At 37.8% G+C, this 20,413-nt stretch overlaps 4 protein-coding genes across 14 annotated transcripts; 2 read left to right on the top strand and 2 right to left on the bottom strand.

The window, feature by feature from the left end:
* Nucleotides 1–1,542: 1,542 nt before the first annotated feature.
* Nucleotides 1,543–2,913, top strand: LOC147513950 (luminal-binding protein 1-like). 2 transcript variants are annotated; one of them, XM_086597297.1, is made up of 5 exons: nt 1,543–1,661; nt 1,763–1,863; nt 1,983–2,137; nt 2,208–2,290; nt 2,396–2,913. In XM_086597297.1, exons 2-5 carry the CDS (start codon nt 1,833–1,835, stop codon nt 2,787–2,789), a joined length of 663 nt encoding a protein of 220 aa, XP_086453423.1. In that variant the 5' UTR covers nt 1,543–1,661; nt 1,763–1,832; the 3' UTR covers nt 2,790–2,913. The 2 variants fall into 2 exon arrangements, with proteins under 2 accessions (XP_086453423.1, XP_086453424.1); XM_086597298.1 differs by having other exon boundaries at nt 1,545–1,661; nt 1,776–1,863.
* Nucleotides 2,914–6,751: 3,838 nt separating this feature from the next.
* LOC147513949 (putative tRNA N6-adenosine threonylcarbamoyltransferase, mitochondrial) lies at nt 6,752–9,751 on the bottom strand. 4 transcript variants are annotated; one of them, XR_015215779.1, is made up of 6 exons: nt 9,458–9,751; nt 9,248–9,338; nt 8,858–8,907; nt 7,928–8,118; nt 7,312–7,743; nt 6,752–7,195 (listed from the first exon to the last, which is right to left on the bottom strand). XR_015215779.1 is itself a non-coding variant. In XM_086597289.1 (6 exons), the coding sequence occupies exons 1-6, from the start codon at nt 9,580–9,582 to the stop codon at nt 7,124–7,126; spliced, it is 501 nt and encodes a 166-aa protein (XP_086453415.1). In that variant the 5' UTR covers nt 9,583–9,751; the 3' UTR covers nt 6,752–7,123. The 4 variants fall into 4 exon arrangements, 1 of the variants encoding a protein (XP_086453415.1); XR_015215778.1 differs by having other exon boundaries at nt 9,519–9,751; XR_015215777.1 differs by having other exon boundaries at nt 9,248–9,341; nt 9,576–9,751.
* Nucleotides 9,752–10,487: 736 nt separating this feature from the next.
* LOC147513948 (uncharacterized) lies at nt 10,488–15,920 on the top strand. 7 transcript variants are annotated; one of them, XM_086597284.1, is made up of 12 exons: nt 10,488–10,625; nt 10,732–11,209; nt 11,334–11,452; nt 11,568–11,640; nt 11,964–12,028; nt 12,202–12,327; nt 13,122–13,231; nt 13,618–13,705; nt 14,187–14,256; nt 14,402–14,603; nt 14,717–14,935; nt 15,689–15,920. In XM_086597284.1, exons 3-8 carry the CDS (start codon nt 11,381–11,383, stop codon nt 13,658–13,660), a joined length of 489 nt encoding a protein of 162 aa, XP_086453410.1. In that variant the 5' UTR covers nt 10,488–10,625; nt 10,732–11,209; nt 11,334–11,380; the 3' UTR covers nt 13,661–13,705; nt 14,187–14,256; nt 14,402–14,603; nt 14,717–14,935; nt 15,689–15,920. The 7 variants fall into 7 exon arrangements, with proteins under 7 accessions (XP_086453410.1, XP_086453409.1, XP_086453407.1 ...); XM_086597283.1 differs by having other exon boundaries at nt 13,122–13,276; XM_086597281.1 differs by having other exon boundaries at nt 14,187–14,603.
* Nucleotides 15,921–15,985: 65 nt separating this feature from the next.
* Nucleotides 15,986–20,337, bottom strand: LOC147513947 (uncharacterized). Its single transcript, XM_086597280.1, has 5 exons — nt 18,798–20,337; nt 18,661–18,712; nt 16,773–16,927; nt 16,622–16,704; nt 15,986–16,517 (listed from the first exon to the last, which is right to left on the bottom strand). The coding sequence occupies exons 1-5, from the start codon at nt 19,920–19,922 to the stop codon at nt 16,118–16,120; spliced, it is 1,815 nt and encodes a 604-aa protein (XP_086453406.1). The 5' UTR covers nt 19,923–20,337; the 3' UTR covers nt 15,986–16,117.
* Nucleotides 20,338–20,413: the final 76 nt, after the last annotated feature.

Genomic DNA, 20,413 nt, shown 5'->3' with positions numbered 1-20,413 from the left:
TTTTGCTCATTGTGTGAAGCTACTTTTAGCAAGCCAGACGAGCGATTTGAACACATTTTGAATAGCCATCTTCTTTCAAGCAGCAGTTCCAAGTTTCTTGAAGAAGTGGATTCTGCTTGGAGAGTTTATATCAATGAAGCACATTGGAAGGTTGTTGACACAGATGAATGGAGTGTTAGAGTTAAAAAATATTGGAAGAAAGATAAAAAAAAAACTGGTGAGTACCCAAATCTATGGCGTGCTAGATGCTTTTATATTTCTGAAAGTTGGAAGTCAGTGAAGATCGATTTGGAGAGACAATCAGTCTTAGATGCGGTTGTGGAGGAGCTGAAGGGTTTGGTTGGTAATGGATATATGCGATACTATCATCTAGTGAGAATCCAGAAGTACGCATTAAAAAAGTTGGAAACGAAGTTTGGGTATGTATATTTCCTTGAGACAACCCCATTAATATTTTTTTTGTTGGACGTGAACTCTTTGCTTGAAATTCTCGATTTTCTGAAAAAATTAAATCCTATGAAATCAAAGGGTTTAGTGAGGTTAGGAACGAAGTATAAACTAAATTTTAAAAACCAAGTTTTCAAATGGGAATTGAAGTTGAATGGGTTTGACAGTAAATCAAATTTAGAAGAATGGTTGAAAATGAGGAATGAGGCTAATGCTGATGGTCTCAAAAATTTGGTAAGTGAATTTGACGAGGAAGTTTGGAAGTTGAGAAATGAGATCACTGGAGATGATTTACAAGAAAATGGTCTAGATCTAATGGTACGTACAGTTGTTTTATTGCGAATTTTTTTTGTATTCGTTTGGTATGCTATTCTTATTGTTTGACTGCGCCCTCTCTTCCAGTTTTCGAATTTTGTTCAAAAAATATACTCGCTAGGGTCCATCAACTATTCCGGATTGTTATTTTGTTCACTGACCCAGTTATATGAATCGACTAGAGGATTTTTCGGCGTTGAGGACGAGGAAATAGTTTTTCGCGGCATAACCTTAAGTTCGAAAAGTAAGTCTTCCTATGTTTACACACTTTAAAGACTAAAATGTTTCTTGAAATTCTGATATGCACTAGTTTGTTGTTTTGATTCTAGATGAGCTTTCACACTGTTGTTATTGCCTCTCTTTATATTCTATTTCCTTGTGCGCACCAGTAGGATTATATGATATGGGCTTCTATGCTCATGTTCTTATTTGGCTGTCCCAGCCATAGTCACAAAAATCTCCCAGTTTGTGTATGGTTTAGTTTTGTGGGCAGGGTCCGCGAATTTGGGAGTTTAATTCTCAATAACAAAAGTAATATCAGATCTCTTTCTGGATGTTTTATCCTTACATATACATTGATGCTTTGTTGCAGATGACATGATCTCGGATGAGCATATTGGCATTGAGACCGTGGGCGGAGTGATGACGATTCTGATTCCAAAAAACACACTCATTCCAGCTACGAAATGTGAAATCTTCACAACTTCCCAATATCGTCAAACTAGTGTCACCATTCAGGTTGTGAGGATTACATTAGGATATATGTTTATATATGGTAACATTTTCAGCCTTTTTGTAATGGTAATTCTTTAACAGGTTTTTAAAGGGGGAAGGAATCTTACAAAGCATTGTAGGGAGCTTGGGAAATTTGATCTCACTGGAATTGCTCCAGCACCTAGGTTTGTAGGATGCCCTTTCAATTCGTTACAGACCCATGTTTTAAATTGAAATCTCCACATTTAAAGGGAAAACCTATTAGTCCTAACACTCTTTTGAACAGGGGAACTCCACAGATTGAAGTGACATTTGAGGCTGATGTCAATGGCATCTTGAACGTTAAGGCTGTGGACATGGCTACCGGAAAAGCAGAGGAAATCAACTGTATGTTTTTCTTCTCACAGTGTAGATATCATATCAAAAAGAGAAACAACTTAACTCTTTGTTGAATTCAAAAATAAAAAGAAGACCCCATCACAAATACATTTATGACTACGTTGCAGGTACCCTTCTTTTGGATGAGGTTCCACTGACTCTTGGCATGGAAACCTTGGGTTGTGTGATGACAAAATTGATTCCAAGAAAGTCTATCATTCCAGCAAAAAAATCTCAAGTCTTCTCAACACACGAAGATCATCAGGCCACTTTCTCTGTTAAGGTAATCTGCAGACTACGTTTTAGTTGAATCATCGCATGCCAACTTTTTTTTCTAATGGCATTTGTTTCAGGTTTTTGAGGGCGAAAGGAGTCTCACAAAGGATTGCCAGGAGCTTGCGAAATTTGTTCTTTCTGGAATCACTCCAGCACCAAGGTTTGTTAGTATGCCTTTTCAAGTTGCTACATAGCCACATTTTGATTTAAAACATCCTCATTTAAAGGGGAAATCTAATAGTTCTCCTCATACCTTTTTGAACAGGGGAACTCCAGAAATTGAAGTAACATATGAGGTTGATATCTTTGGTGTCCTGAAAGTTAAGGCTAAGGACAAGGCCACTTGCGTAGAAGAAACAATCACCATCCCCAACTACAAGGGTCGTCGGAGTCAGGAGCAGATTGACCATATAATTCGAGAAGCGGAGAAGTTTGCAGAGGCAGACAAGGAGGTTATGGAAAAGATTCATGCCCGTAACAATTTGGAAACATATATCTACGGCCTGAAGAACAAACTCACTGACGGACAGGCGTATAGGAAAGAATATAAGGATGCTGTCATGGCGGCCCTCAAGTGGTTCAATGAAAACCCGGATGCTGCAGATGATGCTTATGTACAACAGTTTCTTTTCTTAAGTTTTGGGGTTATGGTTTATTGACGTAAAATTTTGAGATAGATAGCGCTTTGGTGCTTCGTTTTCTATGTTATGGTTATTTTTACTTTTTTGAGATGGATAATGCCATGTACTTTTTGTTAAATGGTGAAGACTTTGGACAATCATTTTGGTGGACACTTTCCAAATCGATAGTTTGCTAAAAGTTTGGTTTACATAGTAATGCATATGTTATATTGTCAGCTACTCTAATGTGTGTAGCATTGACAGAGTTGAGAGGAATAGTTTGTTTAAGTATTATTCTTCGTTACTCTACAACCAATTCTATCAGAATACTTTTAGGTTCGTTTAGTACCCTATCAGTGTTATTTCTTAGGTCAGTGCCGAAGCAAAACTTGTAAGATGCATTGTCTGATGGTCAAGATCATATCATTGTGTGAACTGGCGCTAGTAGATCATTTAGGTGCGATGAATTTGGCAGGAGGTTTGCATGTTCACCTATGAAAGCAGGCAGCTAACTATGCTTTTCCTCACACACCATTACTACCTGTTGAGTCTAGAAAGTTAACATCTTAGTGAACTTTGAGTATTGAAGTAATTTGAGACACTTGAAAACAAATTATTGAATAACTGGTATTTTGTACTACTTGTTGAGAATGGACCACTATCGCCTATCGGCCACTAGAGCGAAAGAATAACCAGAGGAAGTCCGACCTGTCCTAAGAATAATTGGAATTGTTAGCAGTAGGATCACATTTCTAGGTTTTCATTACTAATAGTCAGGCATTTATTTCATTGGTTTACTTTTCCTAGACGTCCTACATCACCTGAATATTCTCTTCTTTGCTAACATTCTCCTCCAGAAACCATGTCTTTGATCTAAGTGAGTTATTGAAACTTCTTCCATTTACTTCGACTTACATAGTTACATGTGTCAACCGTAGCTTCTTAAGTTAATCTGTACTAAAAATCTGGAGGGGGGGTGTTATATTTATATCTCGGTGTCACACACCCTGACAACCGAGTTGCTTGGGTGGTAAGCAACTAAGCATCACCTCTATTATAAAGATAGTAACAAAGCAGGTGGGGAGAGTCTACCAGAAATTGAACTTGGAATTAACATGAGCCTTTTATGATAGTAACTAAGCATCCACTTTATTTTTTCCGTCTTTAATTATCAATGTGGTATGATTGGTTATCTTTTCTTCTTCGTAAATGTGTTTGAGCTATTTCAGGTACAGTTTAAGCTATATCCCGTTTGGTCGTCGAATACTCGAATGGTTTCTGAACTGTTTGTCAGGGTGTGTGACACCGAGATGTAACCCAGACTGGCAGACTCTTATGACATTGGTTATAGTTCGGGACGCTTTAAGATATGGTTCGTCATTGCCGTTGCGTCTGTTGCTGTTGAATATTTGTTCCTCAAGTTGCTATGAGGGATATTATTTCTTTGAGTCAGGGCTATATAGTTAAGGAGTCTGATGGCAGAAGAAAGGATCAATGTTGAAAGCTTCCTTTTCCATATTTCTTCATGTATTGTATTTATTTGGTTTGACTTGATTTCAATGTTTAATAATCATTATTGTTTTCAACCTTCGATTATGCGTCAATTCCTTTACCAGGTAAGGTTCCTTTACCAGGTAAGGTTTACCATAACGGGTACCTATATACACATGTACATGAATGGGATGTACATGTTAATTCCAAGTTCAATTACATCTTGTGTCACAAGGATGTACATGTTAATTCCAAGTTCAATTACATCTTGTGTCACAACTAGTAGCAGTGTATATTTGACATAGGATTTGCATCACATCACAGATCATATTCGTATTCAAGTCGATGTTATCGAGCTAAGATATGAGTTTGCACAGTTCCGAATGATTTTGCTTCAATGTGATTGAAATCGAGTAGTCAGTTAACTGAGATGATTTCACTTTTCTTTTTGATAATATGTTCACTGGAACATAAGACCACTAGCCATGCAGCCCGACCTGTGGTCGGGCCTACTATTTTTAAACCCATCAGAAGGGCCTGTTAAAATCCCACGCCCCTCAACTTATCAATTGAACTTCTATAGTTCTATGTGAGCCAGTCCAACACCATTTATCTAAAGCTAAAAAACCCATTACCAATTTACAAGAAAAATTGCTAGAATTACAATTGTGTCTGATTAATTTAAACTAATTTTTACAACATATTACTTTAATCAATAATCTTGACTATTTGAAGCCCTGATTCCACGCTTTGAGAATACCGAAGTTGGCTTCCATTCCAAACTGTGATAGAGAATAAGAATGGCATCAGTACCTTGAGTTGTTGAATCTGAATGCGCATGGTGAGGACATCTCCAGATGCATCTTCGTTTACAATTGCCTGCAAATCCAAAGTTAGTATGAGTCTACATCGAACATTATTCAATAAAAAGATTAGAAGAGTCAAAGAAACTAAAAGCATGAGGAACCAACTTTCCCTCGTCAAAGATATAATAAGGGTGAAAATACATCATCCACGAGGTCGGTCACACCTAGAATTCTCCTGGCCTAGAAATCAAAGCCACCAGAAGTTCTAACCTATCTGAAAATAAATCGACTTTTGTGTGGATGACCAATACAAGCTTAAATTTTCAGACAGTACTTTGAAATTCAATAGGCAAAGGCTACACCTCTTTGCATTCATACAATTAATATGTTAGAACTTTTATCATACTTAGCTCATAATAAAACAAGGATTACTAAAAAAAAAAGTAACAAAGATGAAACAATCTCCATGCACAGAGGAGCAATCGCATAAATTTATTTAAGTTGGTTTAAATTATATAGTATTTATGTCTAATTTACTATGTTACATGGACACACCACATTTTTTTAAAAAAAAGATCCGTGTCGGATATGTACCCAAGTGCCCGTGTTGGACACATAACAGACACATTGTATGTGATATTTTTAAATGTTTCACCACGTCGGTAACTTTGTATCCGTGTCAAATATAGACACACCTATCTGTGTCAATGTAACTTGGCTAATTTACTAACTGAATGATTTAGATTCAAAAACAACTAGAAGGTTCTTTTGCATGGAAGGTATCTCAACGTAAATCTATAACGAAGTTTAAGAATAACTTAATTAATATACTACCATTGTAACATGGTCCTAACTCCTAATAAATCAACTAGCCTTGTTACATAGACCTAAGCACCATACCCCTAGCTCTATATAACATTCGATAGGAAAAGTAACATAAAACTCATTCGATAGCTTTATCATTTTTCCTTTCATTGGCACTTCATTTAGAATAACATGTTCCGGGAAATAAAATGTGCAACGAGTGCATTCAGACAAACCACAAGTGACTAATAAGGAAGAAGACAAAACATCGCTCAATGTTCCCAAACACAATGCAAAATAAACAAATTGTGATGATGCCCTCCACTACAGCAATACTGTTCTACTCTAGGAGGGTCATTCCCACCTCATTTTCTAAATGATCAAAACTGGTAGGGCATTATCCTAGGGTTACTGTTAGCAGGTCAGATATTCCCAATGCCAAATAATAATACCCAAAATAATAAAAATAAATACTAATATATAAATCATGGTAGTGAGTTCTACAGAAAGGACATGCATAATATACAGAATGGGTATCAAGCTCAAGACCCTTACAGTAGAATTGCTCGAGCAATGGCCACATCATCTTCCCCAGGATAGCACTACATGGTTAAAAAGAATATTAGCCCACATAGTTGTAGCAAAAACAATAACCATCCAATAAACATAAAAGCAAAAAAGCAAGAGACATCTAGACAATGTAGCAAGCACATACCAGTCATCACTACTGCTGATGTTGCTGCTGATTAGGTGGTGGAGGTGGCATACCAGGACGGAACACGGAATCCCCTGACCAGGAGGAGGCATCCCAGGCCTAGGTGGCTGCTGACCCTGCATGCGGGCCTAGGGCGGAGGAGATGGTCCTCTCATCATCTGCTGAGGTGGAGGCATAGGCGCTGTAAAAACTGCGGTGGCGGCATCTGAAAAGGCCCAGGAGGTCCACCAGGTCGAAACATAGGTGGTGGCAGTCCTCTTCCCATCTGCTGTGGCTGTTGTCCAGGATAGCCAGGTGGCATTTGTCCAGGAGGAGGTCGAGGATAATTCATCGGTGGGGCAGTCATATTGGGTATAGGTGGCCTCGATATTTGAGGCTGCATCATACCAGGAGCAGGTCCACCTATACCTCTAACGGGACCAGATAAACCAGGTTGAGCTTGAACTAAAGGAGCAGTAGGAATACCTCTACCGGCAGCACGACCCAAACCCGGTCCAGTCATAACACCCCCTGCACCGACCGCTTTCGCCCTAGATTCTTCAGGAGGTGGTGGGCCTTCAACAGTCATGGAAACGACTTCTTCCCCATGAAGGCCCATCTTGCATGAGCAAATCATTGTAGAATTTGGCCTTCAAAACAAACAGGAAAGTAATTATTGGTAAATCAACTTCAAGTTCAGAAAACAAGAAAGAGTGTAACATGTGCACTGGTGGAACAGAAAACGAAAACTTATAAGTGAACTTACATCACACAGCTTCCCAGCTGAGTTATATCGTTCTCGCAGCCACAAGAGCATGTTGGGCAGGGGACAATGTTGTCATTATAAAAGGAAGAAAGCGAGACACAACAGGAGGTTACATTGAAAAAGAAAAAAGAATGAATGAGAGAAAAGCATTTGCAGTATTTGAACAAAAACTGCCTTCAAAAGAAAAGCAAGTCCTCTACTGTGACCAAATAACATAGAATACAAAAAGAATGCACAGTACCAAAAAGAAAGATAAAAGAAGTGAATTAGGCTCACTACCCAAAATGAAGCAGGAAGGTTAATGCTCAATGTACTATTGCACAGAAATAAAAGCCTTCTACTTACATATTTTTTGGCTTCGATGGCCAACCTTGCTTGAGTCCTCAAACCGGCATAAGAGAAATTACAATCCTTATGCTGTTTCATTGGAACCTGTAAAGAAGATCAATTCTGAGGTTACATCCGACCAGAATTACGAAAACATATGAACTTTTACAATTCCAAGTAATTGTTGGCACCACAATGCAACCATTAACAGGAAAAAGCAATTGTGAGGTCTTGGACGATCATAATCAACAAAGACAAGTAAAAAAGGACGTCTCAAGACACAACTTACTGAGAATTTTATTGATTGTGAGTTTCCTTCACGAGCAAGCTGCTCTAAAGCCGAGCCACCACCCTTTCTCATGTCAAGGCCAAGCCATCTCGCTGTCTTATCGTATGCCTCACCAATTGCATCATCTATTGTAGTCCCAAGTTGTACATAATTGCCAAGGTCACGTGCAAGAACAAGGAGGTTATGTCCACCTAAGGATTAAACAGTAGATATTATATGCCAGCTTCATGCCAGAATGAGCTTCACAATAGTATAGAAAAGCATAAATAACTTCCTACTTATAAGCTACTAGCCTAATCAGTCAAAATTTGCTACAGTTTCATTAATAACTCGGGCTGGAATTCGTAAAGGAGTGTTTCTGGTAAGATTGTAAGAACATATCTTTCGTTAAATTATATGATTATCGATTCATCAGATATAGAGATGGTTAGCTTCCTACATCCATTAAAAACACTTATAAATAGGTTCTACAAGTATAAGAATTGAAGGCAACTTGCAGAGAAATTTTTTCCCAGACGAGCGATTGCAGGTAATGGACACCCCCATTTAGTCACTTTTGCTCCAAAATATTGCAGTTGCCTATTTCTTTCTCAAAGGAACACTAATAGTCAACACTCAACACTATGCACAAATTATTCCCCCATAAATGTGAATCAGAACAAACTCCCAGACTGGTCATTCTAATGGAGATTGCATAAATCCCCAAATCAACATTCTTCATAACACAAGTTCACTCATAAATTCCTGTACAAGCTCGAAACACAAGTTATCCATCAAAACCTTCACATTAAGGAATTTGTGTCTATGTTAAATAACTTTCTTATTTCCTTTGTCAAAAGAAAATTTTACTAGAAATGGTCAGTGAAGTGGCATTTGGTGATGGATACATGCAACGAATACGAGTAAATACAAAGGTGTACATTTATGCACCTGAAATCAGAAGGGTCAAGAACGGAAATTGCAGCTTCCTCTCAACTAACCTGATACAAATTTTAGCTTTTTATGACAATGGCAGATGGAAATTTAAAAAATGATTTACCATGCTTTGCTCTCAATTCATAAACAATAAACGAAAAATCCCACATATGAGTAGTGACAAACTAGGGAGAGAAACACGAATTAGAAAACTACAATTTTGCAAATAATCCTTCATAAGAAGTTTCCAGCCTTGGATAACTATTTACTTGAAATAATTGCAATTCAACTTGGGGATATCTACAAGCAAGACCTTTCATGTGATCTACGTTATAGTCCAATATAGTTCTGATGTCCTTCCCATGTTAAATTCATGTAAAAGAGTAGATGATCAAAATTAAATACCTGGCAACAACAGCATGTGCTTCCATGTGATGAATTCCTACAATAGGTAGACTGAAGCTCCCAGCAAGTTTTCGAGCTTTCCGGACACCAACTGGAAAATATAACGATGATACTCGATCAAATAGCAGAATTTCAGAGTATATCCTTTTGTAACAGTAAAGAATAGATTATATGGTAGAATAATAAAAACATAGAATTTTGGGGATTTACCTGTTGAAGATGGAGCGAAAAAGATAGATTGTAAGTTTACTCATAAATTTTGGGGATTTACCTGCTGTTTCGTTCTAAAACTTCCGCATCCCTCGATAATAGCACTTTCTAATCCCTGCAATCATTCTCTTTCATTAGTTTTCCATTTTATTCATTAGTATCATGTATTCATGCGTTAAGGTGAGAAAGAAATTTGATGATGTTCCTTGAAAACTTCCATAAACTGTCTCCGGATCCAACACCATCGTCCCCCTTCCATCTCACTCTTTTATTGTTTTTTTCTTTGTGTTTTAATTACTTACTTACTCCTGGCGTACAATTCAAAAAAGGCGTGTATTTAGTATTTTTTATAATACACGTGAAAAGACAAAATAGATTTGTTTAAAATTACAAAACATACACCAATTTCAGGGGTATTTTGGTAAGCAAGAAAGTAAAAAAATTCTAAATACCGGCTTTTTAAAAAAATATGCTGACGTGGTTCACAGTTCACTATGAGTATCTACTCATAGGAGAATAGATATAGATATCCTGGGAGAATAGATATTAATGTAGGTAGGATGCGACCTGGTCTACGTGTTTAAATTTTGAATATATATATGTGCAATTCATATCGCTTGACTTTGAACTTAGTTATGCTCTCATATTTATGCGACCTCATCACTAACCTTTAGGATCACGTAAACTCTGTTAGTGGATCTATAATGAGCTTGCTTGACCATATATCAGTAAATATATAAACACTTGCATTTTTGAAGTGTGATAATGCTACAGGATCGACCTGAGCTTATATGCTTATGATATGGCCTGGTGAATCTTACAAATTACTTGTATGAACTAACACCAGTACCACACTGTCCACCAAGTCACCAACCTATTTACATTGTCAAACGGTATTGCATGATATATATACCAGTCTTTGCAACTTAAATTCACTACCTTTTCAAATACTATTTGTATACAAAAGAGACACTCTATTAACATTTTGTCTATGAAGTTTCGACTAAGCTATGAAAGGACTTTTGAGACACTGTTATCTAAGTCCTTCAAATTGATGACTCTACTGCCGAACTATCATGCTAAGAGTTTCACTTATCTCTTTTGCACACTGATCATCAAACACGATCTGGGGGCTACAGCCACACCCAACCATGCAAAGTTCAAACCAGTTATGTTCTTGTCATTTAGAAAATTGTCAGTATCTTTGTGATCTATATGGGAGCTTATTATGATATATTGACTAGGTATTCCTGCTGACACTTCCACTGTTACAGGGGCATGGTTTTAGGAAGGAGCTTGTTGATCTAAAACCTCGTTTTATCAGATTTCCAGGTATAAATAAACGATATATTAGGTCGGGCCTTAAATCTATGAATATAAAAAAAATCTGGTTTTGTTTTGCCTCCTTTCCTTTAGTGGTAAGAACTAAGAAGTACTGCTATTGGAAAAGGTGCTACCAGACCCAACTACGTACAAGTAATGTGATAAAGACGAAGGGTAATAAGAACTTTGCTTCAAAGTGAAAGAAACAAAACCAGGGTACGTAGGCAAATCCTTCAATGCCATCCTCTCATTGAAGGTGGAGTCTGTGAATTGGACTTTCTATTACCTTGTAAATGCAAGAGTCTTAAATTGCGAAGGATGTCAAGTTATCCTTTCCTCTAGAAGATCATCTTGCATAAACTATCGTAAGACTATAGAATCAGCATCAGTGGAGAAGTTGCTACTTCCAGCGTCTTGCCTTTTGTGCAGGTAGGCTGATTTTTTCATTTTTGCTTACTTCCTCATCAAAATTTGAATTTTATATTCATATTTGTTTTTGTTACCTCGATTCATTTCACTAACAATAACTGTTACTCTGTCATTTTTAATGCAGGAAATGCTTGACAGCGTAGAATTCGCTAGAGGTGCTCCTAATTCAACATGGGGTGTTGTTCGAGCAGCAATGGTTCCTCTCACCAGTTGGACCATCCAGCTGATATGTATGATTTTCATGTAAGAAATAAGGATGTTAGTGCTGGAACTCTATTTCTATTGTGCTGGAATATTGTTGGCTATAGTTAGACCACTTACCTTGAATTTAATATAACTTCTTAATTTTCTCTTATAGATTTACACATCTGCTGAAAATATGTTTTCCATGGCGAAAAAATTTAATCATACATCGCACACTGGTCCAAAGTGTAAGTATTATTTTAATAGTGCATTAAGGATCTAAATCACAGGTTATTTCACATATATATTGAACATAAATAATGAATCAATACAATGACTTACCTTGATCCATGTCGATGAATATAATAAAGCGGAATAGAAAATAATAACTTGAATGATTTTCTTAGAATAACCGTTTCTCTTCCTTAATCATTAGTTAACTTTCAGCGTGTTTCAATTGTTAATTGGTCGATGAATATAATAACGGTATTCTAACTGGCTTTTGTCTTTAAGTTTCAGCATTGCTAATTGACTTCTTCCTAAAATTTGGGCAATGATTAAATTTTGTCAGGGGAAGTGGAGATTCGAGTGACAGAGAATACAACAGACCAAGGGGAAATGGTTACTACCGTCGAGGTGCTTTATAATTATTATTTTTTTGCTCTAGCATGAGATACTGGACAAGGTTTCTTTTGTTTTGAAAGACGTTTTTGTGGTTTCCTTAAGTCTTCTGTTGCCTAGATCTTAATGTTGCAACACTCGCAGCCTGAAGTCCATTGAATTTGTTCCTTGCCCTTTTGATAATTCAGGTGCATGGAATGATTCCTGCTTGCACACACCTCTCAATTGATTCTGAAGTAAACGCTACGAAAGCTATGGATTTGAGAGGACATGAGAAGTCATTTACAGAATATTATATGGATTTGCCTATAGAGGTAAGTCTTATAAGAACTGCAATTTTTTTTAGAAGGGGTTGTTCTCTCGAAGTGTTTAAATTATTCTCTATATTGCTCTTCTTGTGCTCTCTACTTCATGGTACCCTTGGAGATATCAAATCAAATGACACTGATGAGTTACATTCACTATATATGTGTTATGTGTTGGATAGGGAATAATTCTATTTGGGCTATCAACTTTCGAATCCTTGCTATTACATGCTTTGCCTGCCATGGAAACTCCTTAGACTTGAGAAATGACACTACATTAGTGGAATCTGTTTGGGCATTTATTCTTCTAATGTTGTGTGTCACTACTAGTTGTATCCCCTTTTCGACACCTTGACGTTCAATGAGAGCTATTGAAGAAAAAGCAGATTGCCCCTTTGCTGCTAAAATAACCTCACCTTGATCATTCCGGATAGTTGCTGCCCATCCTCCTAAGTTGTCTTGTAGGGTGCCATCAATGTTGAGTGCATATATATGTCCAACTCTAGTTTAGCCCAAGTACAAAACTGGTCCTTTTTTTCTTGAACTTGGATGTGAATATTCCATATGTGCATTTGTTGCTCTCTCTCGGGTCCATTTTGCATTTTGTAGTTGACTGATGAAGCTTGGTCTTAACATCTCGGAATATCAATTGAGCTAACTGTGCTGCTGTACAATTCTTCTTTTTGGTTTTTAATGATTGGGCATTGTTAGTTTTCCGTAGCTGGTTTGACGATTGTGAGCAACAATTATATATGATGTACTAACTGGTGATACGAATTTGTGTGTCTTTGCTTGCAGTGAAGATGGTATGCTACTTCTCGAGCTCAATAGGAGTCGCAGAGCTGGAGGATGTTTGGCTTGGGAAGCACAGCCTGTTTATAAGCATGATGAGAATCTTCAGAGCAGTGGAGAGGTACTCAGCACTTGTTCTGCTTCTAGTGATACGTAGTACTTGAAGGTGACATCTTTTCCATACCTGTGAGTTAACTTACTATGACACTGCAAACATTCTTCATGTGCTTACCTCGTCCAGTTTGGGTTTTTTTGTCCAAATGCAATCTGGAAGTTTTTCCTGGGAAAGGTTATGGGAGTAGGGAAGGATGAAATCATAATGTTCATGAGCACCTCTGACCTCATATTACCTTATAGTCTTTGTATATGAAATGTTTGATGGACATCTACTTTCATTATTCTTTGCTTCTTTTTTTATTTTTGTTCGTAAAAGCGTTGACATTTTGGGAATATTTCTTGTAGGTTGTAAGGTTTCTTATGAAGACTTTTTTTTTTTTTGTTTCTCAGCTGGGATCTGGAAAGAAGCTTTTTGGGACGACAGCTTATATAGGACGAATAGAATACCTGTTGCAGTGTAATTGTGATGCTCAAAGAGGTATATAAATTATTTTTATGGGTTTACTTCCTTACTTCAAGCCTCTATTTCCTTTGCAATATATTGTAATTGCATGTTTCAATAAAAATGTAGCATTCTTTTCTATTGAGATTTTGATGCATAATAATTCAGAGGGGGGAGGGGGGAGGACTGGGGATGCAATGTGCTGAGTATATATGTTTTATATTAGGTTGTTGACCTTGTGAAAGTTTGAATCTCTTGATAAGAGAGAAATAAGCTCCTTTGTGTGAATACTTGAAACTGGATGGTAATATCTCTTTATGTGCCATAATAGGGTCATTCTCTATCTTCAAGTTCTACCACAGCTTAAAAATATGACCTGTAATACACCATTCTCTATCTGTTTTGCATGTGTTCCATGTGACAAGTAGGACGCCATGCTCAAATTTTCTTTTGTAATTTATTTGCTGAATTTGTTTCTCATAAATAGAACATGTCCTTATAAAAAGATCCCGTTCAGGCTTTACAGAACTCTCGTCTGATTTAGTGGAGGCTGCTGTTGCTCACTGCCAGTTGATTGTGGTTTCTAAGTAAGCTTCTCTGCCTTCCTTTTGCTAATTGGCATTTCTATCGCCCTAAAGTAATTAGTATAGTGAAGAATAAGTCTTGCAGAAACTTGTCGTGATTCCTCACAAACTTCGATACACAATCTAATTGTTTGATTAATCGTGTGAGTCATGTTGCACAAATTCAAAGAGAAGCTACAACAAAACACATCTGGAAAGGGGGTGAAAGAACAGCTACAGTTGCTGTTTGGGATCTATGCCCTCTCTTTACTTCATAAGCATCAGGGTGATTCTCTTCCCACTGGTAGCATAATATAACACCTAGGCAAGCCTCACTGGTAAATGATCAGCTTAGATCTCTTTATGCCCAGGTACTGATTGTATAATTCATTAATTTCCATCAGGACTCTCTTGGTTCAGTTCTATATTTCTATCTAACCTTGCATGACCAACTAAACTGATATGTCTCGATGTCTCTTAATAGGTCCGTTGCAATGCAATTGCACTGGTTGATGCATTTAACTACACCGACCATTACTTAGGCTCTGTCCTTGGTCGCTATGATGGGAATGTATATCCAATTCTATACAACGAGGCATGGAAGGACTCAAGGACCCACTCAATGATTCAGTTGTGTCCGATGGCTATCGTGAATGCATATATCCTATGCTCAAGCAAAAACTCACAAATGCAAAACTATGAGGTCTATGATTCCAACAATTTTTGTTTTTTTTTAAATATTTAGAGGGTTAAAGACTTAAGGCAAACCCACACCGGTTACATTTAAGGACCCTAGCCCGAAGGCTCATCAACCCCGAAGTCTCTCGCCGATGCGCTATTTTGAGTAGACCCAACCGCCACCACCCATCGTAGCAGCACCTTGTCTCTACCCCGAAGGCTCACATGGCCCAAAGGCCCATCACATTACACAAGAAATAACTCTGTCTCTAGCCTGAAGGCTCACATAATTACGCAAGAAATAAATCCCAACTACACTTGGTGGGATTTGAACTTGCAGCCTCTCCCATGAGGAGAGGGGTATACAATCAATTGAGCTAGAAGCTCTCGTACATAAGCGTTGTTTATCAGTTAAGCCGTAGGAACAGACCAAGGATTCCAACAAATTTTAAATTGTGAATATCTGAAGATTTATCAGTTAAGCCGTAGGAAGACACCGCACTTGGTACATAAGCGTTGTTTTCGTAATCACCAATTTTAAAGAATGGGTGATTGTTTGCAATAGGTATATTTATGTAAAACCGATTTTTTTTGCATTTGAAAATGACATGGTTATTGTATAACATTAATTGAGCTCCTGTTTATCACCCTTTTATTTTTTGTTCTTTTTTGTTTTTGAGTACAACATCCTTATCTATGCGAGCTCGAAAAGAAATGTTCTGTATAAAGCTTGCACTGTCTTTTCCTTAAGTGTCCTAACTATCTATCTTGCTCACAGCCTTCTGAAGCTTGTCGACATCATGATGATGAATGGGTTTGGTGAGCGTCAGAGGACGATCTTTGGCTTCTTCTTCTTCGTCTTTGACATCGATGGTGATGAGATTGATGCAGGAACACCTCTCTAATGATGCGAAGAAAGCTGATGCTACGTTTGTTCCTTACCAATTCGCATATGTTGTTAAGCTCGAATTCTCCATTTCGATCAATTGATTTCTTCTTGTTTGGGGTACTATTTTTTTTATTTAAGTGGTTTCACAGAGAGAGGAACGCGTACAACGGAACAAGCGAAGAAAAATAATAGGTTGACACTGTCCAAAGTCTTCACCATTTAACAAAAAGTACACGGCATTATCCATCTCAAAAAAGTAAAAATAACCATAACATAGAAAACAAAGCACCAAAGCGCTATCTATCTCAAAATTTGAGTTTAAGGTCCATAAACCATAACCACAAAAGCTAAGGAATGAAGCTGATATACATAAGCATCCTCTGCAGCATTCGGGTTTTCATAAAACCACTTGTGGGCCACCATGACAGCATCCTCATATTCTTTCCTGTATGCCTGTCCATCAGTGAGTTTGTTCATCGCGCCGTAGATATAGGTTTCCAAATTGTTACAGGCATGAATCTTTTTAATAACCTTCTTGTCTGCCTCTGCAAACGTCTCTGCTTCTCGAACTATACCGTCAATCTGCTCCTGACTCCGATGACCGTTGTAGTTGGGGATGGTGATTGTTTCTTCTACGCAAGTGGCCTTGTCCGCGACCTTAACCTTCAGCACACCATTGGCATCAACCCCAAACGTTACTTCAATTTTTGAAGTTTTTCTGTTCAAAAAAGTATGTGGAAAACTATTAGGTTTCCCCTTTACATGTGGAGGTTTTAATTCAAAACATAGCTCTGTAGCAACTTGAAAAGGTATACTCCAAACCTTGGTGCTATAACGATTCCAGAAGGATAAAATGTGGCAAGCTCCTGGCAGTCCTTTGTGAGACTCCTTTCGCCTTCAAAAATCTGTAACAAATGGCATCAGAAACAAGTTGGCATGCGATGATTCAGCTCAAATGTAGTCTGCTGATTACCTTAACAGATACAGTGGTCTGATGACCTTCGAATGTTGAGAAGACTTGAGATTTTTTTACCGGAATAATAGACTTTCTTGGAATTAATTTTGTCATCACACCACCCACGGTTTCCAGGCCAAGAGTAAGTGGAACCTCATTCAAACGAAGGGTACCTGCAACGTAGTCATCAATAATTTTGTCAGGGATAAACATCCAGGATGGATAGGGTCTCCCTTTTATTTTAGAATTCAGCAAAGAATTATATTTGTTTCTTATCATAATAATCGACATAATATATATACTGTGAGACAAACGAATTCAAAATATGCTTACCTGAGTTTGTTGCATACCTTTTCACTGACACATATAAAGTTGCAAACCAAAAAAATAGAATGTGCATTGTTACTAACAGTTGAAAGTATAATATCACAGGTTTTACACCTTTCATTGCCTTGTAACAAACATCCTAGACGATAGAAACTTGTATAAAAAAACGATATAGTTGTTGGGATGCAAACCTAACACAGAGAAGGCTCGGGCTGTTATCTATTTGCCAGCGAGCGAGTGATGTTTTTGGTGCCGAGTGATGTTTTTGTAAGCTATATATCTGTGTTGGAATGGGACTCTCCATCAGGTGCTCCTTCACACTGTGTGGAGGAAGGATCGGTCCTGTGGACACTTTGGTAATAGCATGTCCCATTGCTGTCTCCCTAGAAGAATCCTACCAAGTTTTACTTCGGCCATCAAAATTTTGCCAAGCATAAATCATTCAGTCTGAGTCAGCGAACATAAATGTACCTAGTGCTCTTTAAAAAAAAAGGTACATTTAAAAAACAAGCAAATAAATAAATAGACAAATCTCATTTTCTCTATTTTGGATTGCTACAGATTTTTTATTATATATCATCAAAAGGAATACTGTAAAGTAGGATAAAATATCCTACAAAAAACGCATACAAAGAACCCAAATTCCAAAACAAAACAAAGACAACCCCAATGCGACTAAAGAATATTACAAACTACCCACCAACGAATCCATCTGAGCATAAAAGAGTGCATAGTTACCAGATTTGTCCATACCCCCTGGGTTTCCTGTATCAGTTCTTCCGTACCCTTTAAGGGTACTTTTGCAAATCCAAACACTAATTTTAGCGAATTAGCGGCCCCAATTGTTATGGAAGAAGAGCGAGAATGAAGAAAAGAACTGGCAGCAGAGAATAGAAAGAATTACCATGGAATACTAACCTTTATTTGTCACTGCAGTCTCATGTCTCCCTCCCTCTCTCTTGTAATAATCTACTTCCTGCTAAATATTGTATTTCATTATTTATGCTTACGGTCTAACCTTGTATTTCTTGTCCTTCCAACTTTTGGTGTGTTTTTTTCTCTCTTCAAGTTGTAATTCTTGTCAACTGCGCTTTTTTATTGTGCTTCAACAAACTCAAAGTCCTTATCGAAGCTTACAACGAGGTCAAACCAAAAATCAAAACAAATGTTCCAGTCATTGGACCCAAAAAGCTGCAAAACATATTCGATACTTACTACTTAGCCTTTCATTTCATACCGAAACCGAACAGGCACCAAGGCCAACTATAATACCCTAGGTATGACGCTTCCCTAGTTTTCAGCCATGGGCTCAGCATCACGGTCTGAAACCCAGTAGGCTAAAGGCTGTGTTGGGCAGAATTTTAGGAGTGTGTCACTTAGTCTAAGCTTCAACACGAATCACAAATATACAACCAAAGAGAGGGGAGTGAGACTTTTCAGTCAGTGAGGAACGAGAATAATCTTGAGTAACATTCGCCTATGTTTAAATCATTTTACATGGAAAAGAGATCAACAGAAATCTTGTTTGATCAAAAGAAATAGAACAAAGCAAAAGAAAGAAGAGAGTGGGTCACTGTACCTCCATTAATTCTAGCCCTATCTTCCTCTAAGGCTTTCTTTTCCAATTGTCCCTACATATAGCAACCAAGAAGAAGTTAGAATATGACTATGAAGGTAAGTTAACAGAAATGAATTTGAACTAAACCCAGTACATACCCGAACATATGACTTCATAAAAGTCGATATGGTTGCCTCGTAGTCGTTGACGTCACAAGAGTACATAGTGGAGTCCAAGTTGAGCAAATCCTCATGAGCTTGCAGGACGCGAACGTCAATCATGTCAAGCTTTGGGACCGACGAATCCACCACCGCTGAACTTGTGGTCAGTTGTAAAGTGTCGAATCTCTCCTTACAAAGGTTACGCAATCTGTCGAACCCTTTATTGAAAACCTCTTCGAGATTTTCTCTAAGCCACCTCCTTTCTTTATCTCTACTAGGTTTATCTTCATAAGGAGGCGAGAGGATCCAAGAGTTTGGTGGCTCATCCACCATTAGAAAAGAACCGTCACCACTCAAAACGACCCTCTTTCCTTCACTTTGGCAGGAGGGGATATTGCCATTTGGAATTAGACCAAATGTCTCAAGGCTTTTGGCAGTTTCATATAGCTCAGTCAAATAGCTGACAAGTTCTTTGAGACCTGAAGTTTCCAGAAAACATATAGGAAGATGAGTATGTTCCAAGCCTGACTTTCTGAAAACTGAAATATGAACACCCGTACACGCTAACATCTCCAATGTACGCCTCATAACCTCTTTTAAATGCGTATCTGCAAGAAGTTTATTGCAAACAAGAAGTCTGAGTCTCTCCCGAACGGCGAGGAGTGAATCAAGGCGATCAGAGTCATCAGTTAAAGGCAACCAGTGCGAACATAAATACTCTGTCAAAAACCGAGCCTTCTTCTTCGCTGTACCATCAGTAACTAACAGTAACTCCTCATAACCTTTACTAGCCATTTCAATTCCATGTTTGACGTTGATGGGTTTCCATGTTCCGTATATAATCATAGAGTACCATTCACTCTCACTATTTACAACTGTACGGGTGATATCATATTTTTGCGGTAAAGGCGACTTCAGGAGGTGTTTAGTCATGTGATCTAAATACAAACTAGAAGCTGCAAATCTCTTGTCACACAGACAGCAGGTCCAACACTTCCATGACCGCTTATTTTGAACAAAATCTAAAGCTTCTTCTATAGACTTGGTTGCAGTAGGGGAAGAAGAAAAATGGTTTTTAAGATTTTCAACACTAACCACCGTTGAAGAATCTGAGGTCCTCATTTTTGAATACCAAATTTTGGAAGAAAATACCAAGAAATAAAAGCAGTGGAATTATTGAAAGAAGGCAGATAAAAGCAAATGTACCTCTGTGAGAGAAAGAGCATAAGTTCTTTGTGTTAAGGGTTTAGGGAAGAGAAACCCTAAACAAGTGTACGGTGAAAGTTACGAAGATTTGTCGCCTCGACGCCATAAACCCTCACAAGCTCCCGAAATTTTAAAAATATTTGTTGGTTCGTCATTGCCGTTGCGTCTGTTGCTGTTGAATATTTGTTCCTCAAGTTGCTATGAAGGATATTATTTCTTTGAGTCAGGGCTATATAGTTAAGGAGTCTGATGGCAGAAGAAAGGATCAATGTTGAAAGCTTCCTTTTCCATATTTCTTCATGTATTGTATTTATTTGGTTTGACTTGATTTCAATGTTTAATAATCATTATTGTTTTCAACCTTCGATTATGCGTCAATTCCTTTACCAGGTAAGGTTTACCATAAC

This window comes from Coptis chinensis, chromosome 3 (assembly GCF_015680905.1).
Source record: "Coptis chinensis isolate HL-2020 chromosome 3, ASM1568090v1, whole genome shotgun sequence".
NCBI lineage: Eukaryota > Viridiplantae > Streptophyta > Magnoliopsida > Ranunculales > Ranunculaceae > Coptis > Coptis chinensis.
Note: the sequence above shows the minus strand (reverse complement) of the source record. Positions and strands in the feature narration are given on the sequence as shown.

Excerpts from the sequence above, each read along its gene's own strand:
- LOC147513947 (XM_086597280.1), bottom strand. The coding sequence starts at position 19,922 with ATGAGGACCTCAGATTCTTCAACGGTGGTTAGTGTTGAAAATCTTAAA. Across the intron at positions 16,928-18,660 it reads TAGGGCTAGAATTAATGGAG|GTACCCTTCGTTTGAATGAG; the intron begins GTACAGTGACCC and ends ACTACGTTGCAG. Across the intron at positions 16,518-16,621 it reads GGAATCGTTATAGCACCAAG|AAAAACTTCAAAAATTGAAG; the intron begins GTTTGGAGTATA and ends TTTTTTGAACAG.
- LOC147513950 (XM_086597297.1), top strand. The coding sequence starts at position 1,833 with ATGGCTACCGGAAAAGCAGAGGAAATCAACT. Across the intron at positions 1,864-1,982 it reads AAAAGCAGAGGAAATCAACT|GTACCCTTCTTTTGGATGAG; the intron begins GTATGTTTTTCT and ends ACTACGTTGCAG. Across the intron at positions 2,291-2,395 it reads GGAATCACTCCAGCACCAAG|GGGAACTCCAGAAATTGAAG; the intron begins GTTTGTTAGTAT and ends CTTTTTGAACAG.
- LOC147513948 (XM_086597284.1), top strand. The coding sequence starts at position 11,381 with ATGGGGTGTTGTTCGAGCAGCAATGGTTCCTCTCACCAGTTGGACCAT. Across the intron at positions 11,453-11,567 it reads CTGATATGTATGATTTTCAT|ATTTACACATCTGCTGAAAA; the intron begins GTAAGAAATAAG and ends TTTCTCTTATAG. Across the intron at positions 11,641-11,963 it reads ATCGCACACTGGTCCAAAGT|GGGAAGTGGAGATTCGAGTG; the intron begins GTAAGTATTATT and ends AAATTTTGTCAG.
- LOC147513949 (XM_086597289.1), bottom strand. Across the intron at positions 7,744-7,927 it reads CACAATCAATAAAATTCTCA|GTTCCAATGAAACAGCATAA; the intron begins GTAAGTTGTGTC and ends TCTTCTTTACAG. Across the intron at positions 7,196-7,656 it reads CCATCGAAGCCAAAAAATAT|GCCAAATTCTACAATGATTT; the intron begins GTAAGTAGAAGG and ends TTTGTTTTGAAG.